Source organism: Sebastes umbrosus, chromosome 15 (assembly GCF_015220745.1).
Source record: "Sebastes umbrosus isolate fSebUmb1 chromosome 15, fSebUmb1.pri, whole genome shotgun sequence".
Taxonomy (NCBI): domain Eukaryota; kingdom Metazoa; phylum Chordata; class Actinopteri; order Perciformes; family Sebastidae; genus Sebastes; species Sebastes umbrosus.
In genome coordinates, this window is record NC_051283.1 from 6,028,774 (window position 1) to 6,046,271 (window position 17,498).

A 17,498-nucleotide genomic window follows, 5' to 3' on the forward strand; every position below is an offset into this window, starting at 1 on the left:
TCTCCCTTTAAGGTACATTTTGAACAGATAAAAACTGCGTGATTAATTTGCGATTAATCGCGGTTAACTATTTCAATCGATTGACAGCCCTAAAGTCCATACATTGTTTTTAGGAAAATCCTACTCACTGTGCCTTTAAGGCAATGAATAAGCTGAAATGTTCGAGTGTTGAGCAGATCATTAACAGTGATTGACAGTTGCGGCTCCAGCAGAGCAGTTGCATAATGAAAAGTGTCTGAAGATCAGCAGCACTGTTGCATTAGACGGAATCCAGCAGGAAGATGATATCAAGGCTTTGTCTCTTTTCATAATCTCACAGTACGTGGCCTCCGGTCTCGCCTCTCTAATGCTAAACGTGTACAATCCCTGTGTCTACCAGAAAATCATGGTAGAGCAGCACCATCTGCAGGCTTTGATGAGCTGTAAAACACTGAGGATTGCAACGTTAATGTTGAACATTAGATGCGATGCACCTTGGGTATCACTTTGTGTGGGGAGGACAGGCTTACAGTAGCTCCTGGCACCTCTTGAGGCTCTCTCGGGATATTACCCGGGACATCTCGTCAGCCTTGACGCTGATCTGGTGCAGCTCTGACCGCTCCAGTAAGCTGATCCTGGTTCAGGCGACAGAGTGCTGCTGAGATCTCCTTCAAATGTTTCACCAACTGAAATACATTTCGGAGTTGAGATTGTTTTGCCCATGAAAATAAATTAAAGGGGACATATGATGCTCATTTTCAGGTTCATACTTGTATTTTGGGTTTCTACTAGAACATGTTTACATGCTTTAATGTATTATTTAATATAATATTAATATTAATATGATCTAATATATTATTTAACAGTTTGCTGGTTGGTAGGCTCTCCAGATATCCAAATCTATGTGCTCAAATATGTCCTCTTTAAAGTGGCAGTAGGCAGTATATTTTTGGCATCATTGGGCAAAAATTCCATAATAACATTTCAGCATATTGTAATTCAAGTGTTCTGAGAGATAACCAGTAGGGATGAATCGATATCACTTTTTTTTCAGACCGAGTACAAGTACTTACATTTGGGTACTCGCCAATACCGAGTACCGATACGAGCACTTCTCTGTGCCAGAAGACCCTCGTTAACAGCCAGCTGGAGGATGTGAGCGACACACGGCAGGCTGGGGAGTCCCACATATGAAGCGGTGTGCCGCGACCGGCTTTAGGTCGGCTTGGAAAGGCTCGGGGCGAAGTGGCTCGGGGCCGCAGCTTTACAGCGCTCGCCGACCGTACTTCGCCGCACCGTGGACAAAGGGCTCGCTGCGCCCTCTCTCCCCGCCGGGGAGGGACGGGACCCCCTGCTCCCGGTGCGACTGTCGACCGGGGCGGACTGTGCTTAGTGCGCCCCAACTGCGTCGTGCCGCCAGGGCGGGGCTCGGCCCATGTAAAAAGCGGCAGGGGTCTGTGGCGATGTCTGCAACCCAACCGACCCGTCTTGAAACACGGACCAAGGAGTCTAAAGCATGCGCGAGTCAGAGGGTGCAAGCAAAACCCCGTGGCGCAATGAAAGTGAGGGCTGGCGCGCGCTAAGGTATGATCCCGGCCCAGCGGGATCGGACGCACCACCGGCCCATCTCGCCCGCACTGTCGGGGAGGTGGAGCGTGAGGACCCAAAAGATGGTGACGAGAGGTTAACGTCACGCCGCTGTAAAGTGGTATCGGAGCTGTTTCACGAGTACGAGAATGAGTATCGGACCCGATACCCGATACTGGTATCATTATCGATGCATCCCTAATAACCAGACTTCTGCACCCCCACATTGCTCTGTATTCCGGCTTTAGAAAATCTAGCCCGTGGCGGGAGACTTCGACCAATCACAGGTCATTTCATTGAGAGAGCGTTCCTATTGGCTGTGCTCCGGTCATGTGACCGGAACTTGGCGTTCCTTCACCAGATTTCACAATGTTTCTACAAGAACAAGATGATTCTGAAAACATCTGAGGAGAGAAATAGGCATTAACATAACATAATATTGATTAATATTTGATCAGTGCTGCCTAGTTTGACCGTTTGGTCGGAGTTCGCGAGTGATTGACAGCCGGCTCTCATAGATGGCAGATGGACAGCAGACCTCAGATCAGCTCTTACTGCTTGATTTCCTCCAGTCTGTGAAATCTTGCAGATGCCGTTAGGAGCACCGAAGGACACATGATTTTTTTCAGGTTACCTGTTTCATGTACTGCTGTCACGATATAGCAACCGTTTTATAAAAAATAACTTTTTTTAATCATATTTGCTCCACTCTCGCCTACTTCAGCTTTAAAATGGATCATTGTAATACGGTATAAAGAACTGTCAAACTTGTCTCCTGTAGCAGCTTTGAGTGTCATGCCAGTTGAGTAAATAAATACCTGCCTGTAAGAAAACACCTTGTCAAGAAGCCTGATTACAGTAAAGCTGATAACAGCTCTCATATTACTATAATGATACCATCAGGCCCTGAGATGATCTCATTACTACACACTGTTGACAGAGGCGTTAAAACACCAACCGCGCCTAGTTACAACTAGAACATGAAACCACAAGTTTCAGTTTCAGTTGGCTAAATTCAGTTTTGGTTTTTAGGTGGCGGACGTGATTAAATCATGTCTCAAACCACAATTTATAATTTACACGAATGACTGGGGGGTGTTGAGATTGAGATACTTGAGAAATAATCCTACCTGATGCCTACAGTATATAGATGCCTATATTATATTGTATCTGAACAATGTCGCGGACAGATAAGATTGAATGTACAAGTCGAGACTGGCTGTTAGTTTCATGAACATGTGCATGAATGACTCAAACCCTTACGTGTATTTTATACCCACATTTATTTACTCCGCCAAGGCCGAAGGCCTAGGAAGGAGGTTGTGTTTTCACCGGCGTTGGTTTGTTTGTTGGTTTGTCCGTTGGGAGGATTACTCCAAAAGTCCACGATGGATTTGAATGACATTGTTTGGAGGGGTGGGGTGTGGCACAATGAACAATCCATTAGATTTTGGTGGCAATCCGGATCATGATCCGGCTTCGGGATTTTTTTGAATAACTCCGCTCAGCCTGTGCATTAACACCACAGACTTTAAGACATGCGCAGTGTTACTGATGACGCGTTAATGGTGAGTCACCCTGCCTCTTTCCTTCTGCCTGCAGAGAGAGGGACAGAGAGACAGCAGGGGGTAGAGGGAGGGGGGGAACACCTGTAGATTTGGCGTTTTTTCACATTAAACTCTCAAAAAATTACAGTTGAGTTGGACCAAAGCTCACTTGGTGATTGTTGGAAAGAGAAACAACGACGGTTTAGGTGAGTTTTATTTTGTTTCTGTCCAGTTTGAATGAAGTGTTTTACGATGCTCCGCTACGAACAGCTGATCTCAACATAAAAAAAAATACACATAGACGATGGCGCAAGCTGAACGGAAAGGGGGGCAATCGTACTCGGGCAGCTTGGCGGAGGTCTGCGCTCTCCGAGTGCCATTCTAGTTTCTATCATGTTATATCCTGATTTATTTTTCTTTATTGAGACACTCCAGATGAATAGGGTAAAAAAATTAAACTAATAGATATCACCATGAAACTGTCCCAGTTGATTACTTACGTTTTTTTTCTATTACAAGTTTTCTGAAATGTTTTGTTTAAATATGCAAATTAGGCATTGTCTTATTTAATACGTGCTAATTTGCATACATTTCCAGAACAGAAATCTGAACATTGGATAATACCAAGTTCAAAATTCTTGTTTCATTTTGTCGACATATTAGAGTCAAAGGTTTTTACAGAGGGAATTATGGATATCTCTTTGCATCACTCCATAAATCAGAAAATACTGTAAACAGCCATTAAAAAATAAGAAATTCGCCATGTTTTTAGGAATAAAATGTTGTATAAATCAAGCTATGAATGACATATGAACAAACCCCTCTGTACAAACATTCAGAATCCAACTCACATAATTTGATTTATGTACTGACAGCTTACAATTAATTACAAGTCATTATTGTTGAATATAGCAGCAGTGAGTTGTCTTCTAAGGTTAATCTTCCTGCTTCAAAATTAGAAATGAAACCAATCAGTCATGCAGCTCCAGACGGATGTCAGACTGGATAAATCACACAATCAAGGTGCCTCTTAGATTTTGCATCAATTGCTTTTTTTCACCTGTAAACACATTGAAAATGAACTAGAGCTGCGGGAACAGGTAATGAGCTTGTTTTTTTCATCTGCGAGCTCACTGTATTGTGATCAACGATGATGATGAGTTAACATGAAATATGAATATTTAGTACTAATATTCAATATCTCAGATAATCATTCCAGATGATTTGTCTGAAAGCTACTGCTCTTATTGAAAAACCTCATCTTTACATAATGATTTTACAATTCTTGCTTTGAGACAATCATCCTCAATGCATACATGCATATAACTGATTATAAAAACAGACAGTGTATCTGTATTTCAGCACTGACCAATACTATTAGATATTATTTGTATACTTATATATACTGTTTATATACAACTTTTTAGGCACTCACAATTTTGTTTGTATTTTTACTTTAATTTATTTTGTAAATTTACCTATTTGTATTCATATATTTGCGATGTAATGTTACACAGCTCTGTTTACATATTTATTAATTCTAGTAGATCTTTACTTATTGTAGGTACATTTTTTTCACACTTGCTTTTGCGGAGCAAACATGTTTCCCATGCCAATAAAGACCCTTTTGAACTGAATTTAATATTAGAAAGATAGTCCCATCCAAGAGCTGCATAATTGATCATTTTCTTTCATTCATTTAATGGTTCCAGCTTCTTAAATGTGAGAATTTGCCGCCTTAATTTGGGCAATTGTCTTTGTAATTTGAACTGTTGGTCAGACAAAACCAGCTATTTGTCACTACTTTGGCACCAGAGCTGTGATGTCGGTGACTAAAGTTCCCCGCAGGAACAATAACGTTTATTTTATCTTATCTGAATCAATTATTCAGCGCCTACCATAAACAATATGGTGGTATTAAACGCTCCTTTCCTTCCAAACAAAGCGTTTTTTGAAGCACGACAAAGAATACAATTAATATTTGTTGAGACTTTTAGTTTTATGGTCTTATCATATGTGATTTTTGCCAGCAGAAAACCTCTAAATGTTCTATTTCTGTTGCACTATATGTAGAGATAATTTGGCTAACAAGTCTCTGTGGCAACAGAAGGTTTGCTCTTTATAAGAAACACAACTATCCATGTTTTACTTTATTACTCAAGTGTTTAACACCACCATAAAATCCCCGCAGTAAAGCAGCCTATATAAAGAGAGTTAAAATATGCTTACGAGTCAACTGCGACAATAAATCAGAGCGCAGGCCCAGAGGTCCGTCTCTGCACACGCAGACAAACACTGATAGAAGAACAGCAGTGACAAAAGTACTGTTTATTATGATGATCAATGGATGACACATTACAAAGTTATCAAAGGGAGGAAAGGAGGGGCGGGATGCAGTCTGTAAAACAACATTACTACTTACAAATAAAAAGAAACAAGGGTGATTAAAAAATAGTTTTTTTCCGTTTATTCTTCGCGGGTCGTATTCTCCTCTATCTACAGCAGGCCTTGTCTCTTCAGATCCTCGTAGGTCTTCTTGTTGACCACGTTGCCACTCGAGTCCTCGTACTCTTCCTGAAAAACACGCAAGTGATGGAATGAGCATTACATTGTATAACTAATATGTCACGAAAAGTTATTCCTCATTTTTTGTGCATTCTCCTGCAAAAGTCCAGCAACACGTCTCAATTTCCACTCGTTACATGCGTAACGAGTGGAAATTGACACGTCTTTTCAAAATAAACTTCACGGGAAACAACTTGGTTAAGTTTAGGCAACAAAAGTACTTGGTTAGGTTTAGGATGTCTGGGTTAAAATTACTACGGAGTGGCGTTACTTAAGTACGGAAGTTACATGACAAATAAATCAACATTTGGGTTAAAATAAATATTAAAGTGGCGTTAGTTAAGTACTGAAGTTACATGACAAATAAGTTAACGTCTGGGTTAAAATAACTACGGAAAAAAAAAATCAACGTTGACTTCTGGTTTCACACGGGACAGGAACAGCAGTCTCCTGGGTGAAAGTGTTTTTTTCACCCATCAATCCATCCACCCCGACCTCCTCCCTACACGGCATTTGTTGCTCTTTACACTTCCTGTTTCACGATTATGTGAAATAAATGCGCATTGATTACGTTGGACATATACTGTATGAATTACAGTGCATTAAAGGTCCCATATTATGCAAATTTTTAGGATCATACTTGTATTTTGTGTTTCTACTAAAACATGTTTACATGCTGTAATGTTCAAAAAACCCTTTATTTTCCTCATACTGTCGGCCTGAATATGCCTGTATTAACCCTCTGTCTTAAACGCTCTGTTTTAGCACGTTTCGACGAAATTGCGACAAAATTGCGTTGCTAGGCAACAGCCTGGGTCCATGTGTACTTCCTGTCAGTTGATGACATTCACATACACTGCAACCAGTTATAAACTGGGACACATTTAGAATGTTTACGTTTAAATCTGCGTAAAGGGTCTAAATATTGTATATTTGTGACATCACAAATGGACAGAAATCCTGACAGCTTGTGTTAAATGCAGAGTTTCTGAATACAGGCTGTGTGTATTTCCCTGTGGATTGAGCGTTTTGATACTTTCACAGTATTTATAGAGAACTTAAGCCTGCTTTATAATTAAAAAAATAACATGAAAATCTCACTTTTTTATAATATGGGAACTTTAAGTAAGTATTAGCTACGAATGGTGTATGACAACAGCCTGAACCAGGAAGCATTTGTTTCCCAACCAGTTGTCCCGACTCCATCTATGTGGACTCACCTCTGTGTCCGGCTGCCACCGCTCTGATGCCTTCTGGGACTTCAGCTTTGCCCACACTGGAGTAACAAACAAACACAAAACGCTTATTAAAACCAACCTTCCAAAAAAAAAGTCATCAAAATCCAGCTGTTCATAACAAGACAAAGACTCTTACAAGAGACGGCGTCCTCGATCTGTGTGACGTTGGCGAAGTGAGCAGTGTTGGGGATTCCCAGACAGCGCATGCCGTGAGCGTGCCTCCATTCCTACAAACACAAAACACACTCCATTCGTTTTGTTGTTCTATAAAGTTGATGGCGCAGATTTTACACTCCCTCTGTAACAGTGAATCCATAACGACAACAACAACAACGTACCGCAAAGTGCCTCTGGAAGGCTTTAGGTCCCCTGTAAGTGTAGTTTCCACAGATCTCACAGTTGTAGTTGATGTTCAGCCCGTGAAGTTTATAGAGCCAGTATGGAATGGGCTAGAGGGAATAAAACAAAAAACAAGCAGTCAGAAAATACGAGACACATTCAGATGGGCAAGTAAAAAAAAAAAAATAAGCAGCACATAAAAGTAGAAAATTGTAGGACCAGGATGTTACAGTGCCAGTTAGATTAAAGCTTTAGACCACTGGTTCCCAACAAGTTACGAGAGAACATTTTTGTGCTGCATAACATTGTAAATTTTGTAGAAAAAACTATTTTTCTTTTAAAATACTGGCAGTTGTACGTCTTCAGGGCTTTAAGAATTTCTCACATCAACATATCAAACACGTAAAAATCAATCCCTGCTTGAAGTGCTCATAGACATATGTAAGAGCAGCAGCTGTTGCAGACATCAACATCCCTATAGAAACTTAATATCTCCCCGGGAACAAATCTAAATGAAAAACAGCGACTCAGCTCGGGTGGGCGATACAGTCTAAAAATAACCTGATTTACGATTTTAATATTTCGTTGCTGTTGTAGATGACGGGGTAAACCAGCATGCGGGTCTTCCTGCTCCAGTGTTTTCATTTGCGCTCGCATTCTTCTCATACGGGCAACTGTGAGAAAATGATTCTGCTAATGTTGCCCACTTTTTATTAGCAGGTGTTTTAGGGGCTGCCGTCGTGTTGAGCAAACTCGCGGTGCCATACAGTTCTCCCACTCAGCTGCGTTGTTTGTGTTTGAGATGCTGGAAATGAGTCGTGCTGCTGCTTTTTAAGTTGCCGCAGACTTTAGACAAACTTTACAGCGGACAGTGTTTTGCTCGAGGTTGCTGAGGAGATGGTGCCTTTTTTAAGGAATGAACTAATTTTTATTATTGCACGGTTCTGTTGAACGCTCGATTCTGATTGGTCAATCACGGCATTCTACGGTCTGTTATTTCTTTATAGCAGACCGTTGCTACGTATAGCAGGCCGTTGCTATGGCCGTAGTTCTGATGTCGGACTCTGGCGGACCATTCAAATTATTGATTTCTTCAGTAAGTAGCCGTGTAATAAGCGCGCTAATGTACAACCAGCGGGTCATTGGTGTGAAATAAACCCCTTCAGGGCGATGCGGCACGAGTTCTCACGAGGGGTGATCTTGCAGTGAGTCTTGCTCCACTTTGGGGTCCACCCTTCGCAAGAACTCACGTTTACTATGAGCTACGGAGCTCAGGGAAACGGTGGCTGTTCAGTACTGTAATTACCAAAGTTAAAGTGAAAAAAGTTTTTTTATTTTAAAACATCGTCCTAAACCATGATTTCGTAATAATTGATCAAATTGATTTATCGCCCAGCTCTAGACTCACCCGTCGCCATGTTGAGGCAATAAAAATTGCTTGTAATCTTGCATTTAGCAGCTTTAAAAATCATTTCACATGTCGTGTTGTTTAGGACGGGAGGTGTGGTCGTCTCACCTTGCCATCCCAGCCCAGCGGCAGGTTCTTGGGGTTGTAGATGATCTCGTTGTCTTCGTCTTCACTCTCGCTCTCACTGAGCTGCTCCTCCTCCTCTTCCTCGCGCTCCTCTCCGGTCCTGGCCTGTTTCCTCTGGACGTTCTCGTGAGTCAGCTGCCTCTGCTCCTGTAACCGCCCAACGATGATATAGAACCGTCATGTTTTGAGCTCAACAATAAGCTGGGTAACGCTTTTCTCTTCTCTTCCTTCATGAAATCATCAGCAGATATATATTCACTCACCCCGAGGATCTCCACATATTCATAGACTTGAGCTTCCAGGAAGCCAATTTCCTTGTTACGCTCTGTGTCTCTGCAGAAGTGATGGATGGAAATTGTTATGAATTATATAATGAACACGATCATAAGACACTGTCAGCATTAGATTGATTTTTCTTCTTTACGCCCACTTACTTTTTCGGGCCTTTGGCTTTGGGATTCTTGGCAAACAGTGAAGGGTCCAGCGACTCCAGGGATTTGCCTTTAGTGCTGAAGAGCCTCTGAGCTCTCTCTTCCAGAGTCCTGTCCAACACACACACACACACTCACATTATATCAGCTGTCCTGACTGCATCCCATGGTCTCTACTTGGTGCAGAATGTGCACTAATATCCCTGTTATTAGTTTGTGTTCTCTAGACCAGTGGTCCCCATATTTGTGGATGCCACAAGATTTTTTTTAACAATACATATTAATAAAGTTCATAAAAAAACGAGGCAACATTTACATCAAAGGGTGGGTCCACCTGCCTTCTGTTCCGTTTTTTTTTTTTTAAATAGAAACGCCCACTCAGCCGTGACGCAGGTTACCAACGTAAGCTAATCAATAAGGTTATGAATAATGTGAACGTTAGCACTAGCTGAGTCAAAGTTAGCTGTGCTACTGCTAATTTTAGAAATAACTGAAAGGGTAAGTTCAGAGTTTTTCAAGTGAGGTTGTATGTATAGTCCCACTTTCCGTGAGGTACTGTTTTTGTGAATGTAGTCTGGTGGCTTTGAAGAGAACAATATAACAGCTTCGGTTACCCCGCTGGAGAGGGCTGTCTGATGGTTATTTTACCTCTCAGAACACGGGAGCTGCTGGTCATGCTGCTGCATTTTTTTTTTTTTTAAAGTTATTTTTTGGGGGGCATTTTCCATTTTTATTGACAGGACAGTGGATAGAGTCTTGAAAGGGGGGAGAGAGAGAGTGGATGCGGAAAGGGCCACAGGCCGGATTCGAACCCGGGCCGCCGCGGTCAGGACTAAGCCTTAATACATGGACGCCCGCTCTACCAACTGAGCTAACCCAGGCGCCCAGCCATGCTGCTGCATTTGACCGGTTAGTTTGTTTGGTGTTATTGTGTGACTTTTGGATCCGAACTAACGCGGCGTCCACAGCAGTATGTTGCTTAGCTTATGAACCGGTTGTCCTGTCTGCTTCTCCAAACTGGGAGCGTGCCGACCGTCATCTAAGTCACTGTATGTAACGTTAATACACTGACTGTAAGGATGTATATATACACGGTACATGTAGCAGCGTCATCATGCAGAAAGTTGCATCAGGTCATGTGTGAAAAAGGTTTTAGAAGGGCTTGAAGGGAAAATATCCTTTTTACGCTTAAACGTACGTACTTCCACCAAAATTTGAATGTTCGAATTTGAATACATAAGGAACACCACTGTGAGAATACAGAATGATAAAAAAAAAAAAATAATAGACCCGCCCTTTAACGAAATTCTTGAAATATTATAAATGCTGTTAAATGTGCCAACGAAATATGAAGTAACTAAGCGTGTCTAAAGGGCTCCCAGATTCTTGGAAAAGTTCCTACAGTTTAAAAAGCCCTTTTCCCACTTCTCATAACTTGTGAGCGTCTGGTTCTAGTTTCTTCAGACGTTTCGGATAATTATCTACAATGTTATTTTTTTCAGCGTGCAAACGACATTCTCACCCTCCACATTTCAGTCCCAACGCCATGAGGGCAGACTTCAATCTGTCCAGACCCAAGGAAGCCAACTCCTGTTGAAAGGAATAAGAAAAAAAGCAAATCAGTCGGAAGGTTTGAATGAGCAACAACTAGAGTTATTCTTAATGATAAATCTTCCAATATGAGCACTTCATGTTTTACCTCCCAAGAAGAAAAAGCAGAGAGGTCCAGATGAGCTCCGGCGTGTGTCAAAGCGCTGCTCGTCTCTTTCTAACAACGAAAACATAAACGAACAGGTGAGATGTGACGTACAACCGAAACCTTTAACCTTCATCACGTATGAAGAGGAGGACTTACGGGCCAGCCTGGAAACGTCCCATTCTCCCATTTCTTTTCAAAGTCTATCAGCACTTTGCCGTAGAGCTCGTTCTGGTCCAGCAGAGGTTTGACTCGGTCTGTGTAGTCCTGCAGATACTCCAGCAGCATCTCCAAATACCTGCACAAACACACACCAAATTATGTTACTCCAAAAGCACAGTACATGCACATGTTAAGATGGGTTCATTTTCTCATCTTTACAGCTTTTTTCTACTTCCATACAGGTCAGTTCTGATGGGAATAAGCATGATGAACCTACTTCTTGTATTCAGCATTCTTCCGGTCCTTGGGGATGTCGAAAAGCTGGTCGAATGAAGACAGGTATGAGATATACTCGAGTTTCTGTAGGGAAAGAGTGGAGATCGTGGTTAAAAAGAACTTCAGTTTAGAGGTACAGCATCGATTACGCAGACTTTAAAAAGGGATCCTAACCTCAGCTCCCTTCAGGTTGATGAACTTCAGGTAGCAGTCGTGGAGGTCGAGGTAGCGGCCGTATCCTTCCTCATCGGTGAACTCCACCAGGTCTGTGGAAGATGAACCAAAATCACAAAATCAGAGCAGCAACATCGGTCTTAACTAGCGTTCTTTTTAACGTGGGATAGATCCCTATGATGGTCAGCTGACTTTCTACGGAGCAAACTATCATTATAAAGCCAGGCCAGGCCACGGACGTACTTTAGAAATGTTTCTTAAGTGATAAAAAGCTGTTTCGGTCCCCTCCTTTATATGTGAAGTAATATTTAACTGAATCTAAAAACAGTGCCCACAAAAGTCTGGATGAAGACTTACTCTGAGCCTCCTCGCTGGGGTTGTCTCTGGCCTTCATCAACTCCTCAAACTCTACAGACATGGGGATGGAAATCTAGAGAAAACACATGATAGCATCATGCTTAATATTCAAATGTCAAAAGATTTACATGATCAGTAATTTGCACCATTTACTAGTAAAAGGTTAACTACCTCATTTGGGTGCTTTCTGTGAAACTCCTTTATCTGTTTCAGTCGGTTGTAGAACTCCGCAAACTCGTTTGGTCCCGAGATCGCAGCGAGTTCATCCTTTCTCATTCTGTCAACGAGACAAATATTTCGTTGTTCAAGGTAAACAGGTTAAGTGACTATATCATGACTAAGGTTCCTGTTTCCAGGTTGATGAAAAGAAATAGAAAAGAAAACATTTTCAGACAACAGGTATCATGTTTAACAACTCATGGTACGTGTCCACAGGGGCGTTTTTTTATCGCGAGGGGATGCGACACTTCCCAACATTGGACGCTTGGTGGGCTGTCACTAGACACAGGCTGTCCCCACCTGATTGGACGAACGCTTTCCCGCCCTGGGCTGCTGCTTCCAGCTTTCCAACCAGAAACAGTATGGAGGCTCGTTTGGAAACTTTCTTCTCTTATTTCACGAAAATAGTTCACCGAGATGTGTTTCTGGAAACATTTGAGGCGAGAAATAAGCCATGCAGTTGCTAAATTTGTCTTTATTTTGGATCGACAACGTTTATTTTAAAAGATTCTCTGGAGTTTCGAGAGGCGGCAAGTCGCGTCGGACACCCGTGATTTGCATAAAGTAGAATAGCCCTCAACTTTATGCAAATGAGGAGCGGGCGTCGAGCCGCTCCGTTTTCTCGAATCGCGCCGCCACGCTACCAGAGTGCATTGCGCTGCTGCTTACACAGACAATGAATGGAGAGCGTGGAAAGCACGGAGCCTGTGGACACCTTGCATCAAAGTAACACAATCCTCCCAACAACATCTGTAATTTGGAGAAGGACCATTCTAACACATCTGGATTTGAGTTATGGTAGATATAGCCACTTCAACCGGAGCAGGTTAGTCACTTACCCGTCTTTGTCTTCATAGGAGTCTCTGAGATTTGAGCTCACTTCCATATACCTCTGTCAAAAGATAAACACACCGTCAGACTGTCTTTGTTTTCATGTCTAGCATTAAACATGGCCATTACCTTCTGTTAAAAGCAGTGCACAAAGGAATGATTTAGATGTTTTTATATCTCATTCCCAATATGCACGGTTGTATAGGCTCGTACTTTGGTGAAGTTTAGGAGTTAACCAATCACAGATGTTGAGAAGTAACTCCAGCAGACCCTACCAGTATAGGTCATGCGTAAAGTAAATGGCAGCGTAGTTACGATTTGATATTTCATCGTTTAAATGTTGGAGCTGCAATGATTAAGCGATTAGTTGTCAATTATTAAATTAATTGCCAACAATTTTGATAATCGATTAATCGGTTTGAATATTTTTTTTTAAGAAAGAAAGTCTAAATTTTCTGATTCCAGCTTCTTAAATGTGAATATTTTCTGGTTTCTTTACTCCTCTATGACAGTAAATTGAATATCTTTGAGTTGTGGACAAAACATTTGAGGATGTCATCTCGGGCTTTGGGAAACAATGATCGGTATTTTTCACCATTTTTTGTCATTTTATAGAGCAAACAACTAATCGATTAATCGAGACAATAATCAAGCTAGTTGCAGCCCTAGTTAAATATGCACTGGTGTTTTGTAACACCTCACTGTCAAATATAACTCTAAGCTGCTGTATATACTGAATATACTGTAAACTGACTATATATTTGCACTACTGTATTGTATTGTTTACAATTTACGGAAACAGTGTGACTTGTAGACATTGTATGTTGTTGTTCCTTGTTGTATAAATACTTTCTATACATATTTATCTTCTTCGCCTACTGGTATGTACATAATAGCTAAATATTTATGTTTACTCTTTGTACAGCTTTGTTGTCCTTGTTTTTATGTACAATGACAGCAAAAAAACTGATTCAAATTCCTGGTTACGTGTACTCACACATGGCCAATATAGCGGATTCATATTTGTGAATTTATAATTAAAAGGTACATTTAAGTGATATATTTTAGGATGGAAATTCTTTGTGACATTCTTTCCTCGAGAGTGTCCCTTGCGGAGTCATGTAGCTACGTTGTTAATCTCTGGTAAATTGCAAATATTCAAGAAATATTCATATTCATTTCTTATTTGGACCATTCTGGCATTTATATTTAACACACTTAATAGATCCCACGTCTCTGCATTTTATATTTACTTATGTGCACTGTTGTTATATATTGCATGTCTTAATGCAAATATTTGTACATATTTCTAATATTCTAATTTTTCTTATTTTTAATGTTAGTTCTTACTTATAATTCTTTACATTTATTAGATTCAAGATGTTGATTGTCACGCCGGTTACACAGGTACAATTGTGTGAAATGCTTTTTGCTGGGAAGCTCCATTAAAATAATAAGTTATATTACAATTATAAAAGGAAATACTTTAAGTTATATTACAATTACAAATACTGTAAGTTATATTACAATTATAAAAGGAAATACTTTGGACAAGGGCATATTAAGAATATATACATTAAGAACATATACAGTATAAGATATATTTTTGTGTGAGAAGGTTATTATGTTTATATTGCAACATTATTTACATCATTTACATGTTACTTACCATTATTTCTATTTTCTTACATTTCTTGAAGTTTAGAGCAACTGTGACGCCCTAATTCCCCCCTGGGATCATAAAGTATTTCTGATTCTGATTCTGTAAATACTGTAAACAAGTAACAGCAGTAATGTTGCCATGTAGCATTAGCATTGAGCTAACCGGTTAGCTGTAAGCTAAGGGAAAGGTTAAAGAATCAAAATGCTCGCTTTACTCACATCCAACATCGCTCTGGTTCGATGGTCCGAGTTGATCTGTTCCCGAAGCTGTCATAAAAACAAACAAGGACACATTTAAAGAACAGAAGTTACCTATCAGATGAGTTTATCTAGATCATTAGCGGTAGTGCTAGCTGTTAGCACAGAGCGTCTCTCACCGTGGACTTCTTGTGCAGCATCTCTTTAGTCTTCGCGTCCATCAGCCTCTCCTTCTCCTCGTGGTAGCGACGCTGCTGCTCCAGAATAGTCTCCATGGTTTAATAAATGTGTCGTAGGTTTATTAAAGACGAGATCTGAGGTTTCTAGCTCGTCTGCATTAAAATGAATCAGCCTCGTATCCGCTGCGTTTGTTTTCAATGGCGCATGTTGAGGAGCTAGCGGTCCGTCACTGAACTCGGCGCAGAGAAACATCGACCAGATAAAAGGTTCCGCATCGGGGTAACGAACCTGGTGACAAATCATGGACAATTTAGTGTTTCTAGAATGTCAATTAATTCATTTACAAGAGAAATGTGATACAGACAATACAAGAATTGCAACATTTGGATTAAATAATATTCCTTTAGTTGTCTATAGATAGCAACTTAAGATGTTTTAGAGGTCTATGAGGTGTTTTAAAGCCTCTGTTCATTTCAACTGTATTAACCTGCCCCAGTGTTTTAGATTGATTGACTAATGGGCCCTTGCCTCCCAACTGTAGCAGGTCACATCATCATTACCATCTCCATTGCTGTAATAGGAATCCGTGCATCTATCTGATGGACTGTAAATTATTAACATCTCCTGGAAATTGGTTCTTGAAATCCTGATGTACACTTTTCAACAATGAGACGGATTGGCAGCTATAGGCTATTCATCTCTTTTGCACTCTTCCTTTGTGGTCTATACAGTATCATCAAAGCCTGCCATCACGCTCCACAGAGCACACCGTTTGCGCGGACTCGCGTGGGAGCGCGCACGGAGGCGGTCTGATTTGTCAAGCTGCTGGAAACAAAAGAAGAACATCGGAACTGAGGTTTCTCTGCCTAAACATAAAAGATGCACTAGTCTGACTGATGAAAAGGATAATGTATTATTTAATTATATTTTATTAGGCTATGTTATTTTATGTAGGCAAGGCCAGGTTTGCCAATTTTGAGTCAAAATTATAGTTTTTGTCTATCCCAGACAAGGACTGAACAAAAACTACTTAAAGGAGAAGAAGGGCATTGTAAATTTAAAGTTTTCTATTAAAAAATGTAAAAATACTAGATTGTCAGTTAATGGTCGTTGCTCCATTTTTTTATGTTTATTTTTTATTTGCTTTTTTTAGTAAAAAAAAGAAAAAAGGAAAGGTCAAACTGACAGAGAAAAAGTAAATGGAAATAAAATACATGTGCAGGTAAGATCCGTATCCTGGTGTTATTATTATTATTTGGTGAACTGACTAATATGCTGTAAGTACAACATACAGCATATTATTTAAGGATAAGATGCCACTTTTTGATCTGAAGAGGGCAAATTCACCCTGGACAGGTCACGGGGCTGACACATATAGAGACAGACAACCATTCACGCTCACATTCACACCTACGGGCAATTTAGAATCAACAATTAATGAACCTAACCTGCCTGTCTTTGGACTGGGGGAGGAAACCGGAGAACCCGGAGAAAACCCACGCTAACATGGAGAGAACATGCAAACTCCACACAGAAGGACCCCAAGCCGGATCATTAGTGATCCAGTTCCTCTGTCCCTATCAAATAAATAAATAAATAAATAAACTATTACATATAGTATATACTACTATATATATACTATTTTCTGACAATTTAAACACAAAATCATCCTTAAATTAGGCATGAAAGTTCATTCTTGACCTTGGAATTAAGGCTGCAACTAACGATGGTTTTCTAGATTAATCGTTTGGAATATATAGTAAAAAAAAAATGTCCATCCCAGTTTCTCAAAGTCTAAGGTGATGTCTTTAAATGTCTTGTTTTGTCAGTCCGAAACCCAAAGACACTCAGATTAATATGCTATAAAACAGGGAAAAGCAGGAAATCTCCATATTTGACAGGCTGAAAACAGCATTTTCTGCCATTTTTGGCTTAGAAAATTACTTAAACAATTAATCGATTTATGAAAATAGTTTGGAGTAATCATTGCGGCTTTACTTGAAATCAGTAGTCTTCCAAAACAATCCAAACAACTCAAAGTCCTCTTATCAGCTTTTATGGGCATTGTCTGACTTTATAAAATGGAAGTCGACACACATAACTAGAAACACCAAGATAAAGTTATACAACAACTGTGTACTATCTGTCCTTCTATATGGTGCTGAGTGCTGGAGAATGAATGAAAGAGACAAAGGCAAGCTTTCCAGCTTTCACTATACCCGCCTCAGAAAGATCATGAGGTTATTCTGACCTAGAAAGATCACAAACCATGAACTACACAAAACGACAGGGTGCGTGGACATGGAAACACTATTGATAAGAAGAAGATGGAGATGGCTTGGACATGTATTAAGGAAACCATCTGATGACATGACAAAAGTGGCATTGCGTTGGACACCAGAGGGGAAAACGCAAAAGAGGGAGGCCCAAAACAACCTGGAGGCGAACCATCGAAGGAGAAATGAAGACGAGAGGATACAGCTGGAACAGCGTTGAGAAGAAAGCAAACAACAGAGATGAGTG

At 40.5% G+C, this 17,498-nt stretch overlaps 1 protein-coding gene and 1 long non-coding RNA gene across 2 annotated transcripts; one reads left to right on the forward strand and one right to left on the reverse strand.

The window, feature by feature from the left end:
* Positions 1 to 5,426: 5,426 nt before the first annotated feature.
* On the reverse strand, positions 5,427 to 15,221 carry sf3a3 (splicing factor 3a, subunit 3). Its single transcript, XM_037794010.1, has 17 exons — positions 14,975 to 15,221; positions 14,817 to 14,864; positions 12,944 to 12,996; positions 12,057 to 12,162; positions 11,886 to 11,958; positions 11,529 to 11,620; positions 11,356 to 11,438; positions 11,076 to 11,214; positions 10,920 to 10,988; positions 10,743 to 10,810; positions 9,224 to 9,331; positions 9,053 to 9,122; positions 8,772 to 8,936; positions 7,255 to 7,365; positions 7,053 to 7,143; positions 6,899 to 6,954; positions 5,427 to 5,687 (listed from the first exon to the last, which is right to left on the reverse strand). Exons 1-17 carry the CDS (start codon positions 15,068 to 15,070, stop codon positions 5,610 to 5,612), a joined length of 1,506 nt encoding a protein of 501 aa, XP_037649938.1. The 5' UTR covers positions 15,071 to 15,221; the 3' UTR covers positions 5,427 to 5,609.
* Positions 6,001 to 16,193, forward strand: LOC119502807. Its single transcript, XR_005210172.1, has 3 exons — positions 6,001 to 6,012; positions 9,453 to 9,454; positions 15,707 to 16,193. It is a non-coding gene; the product is annotated as an uncharacterized LOC119502807 (long non-coding RNA).
* The last annotated feature ends 1,305 nt before the right edge of the window (positions 16,194 to 17,498 follow it).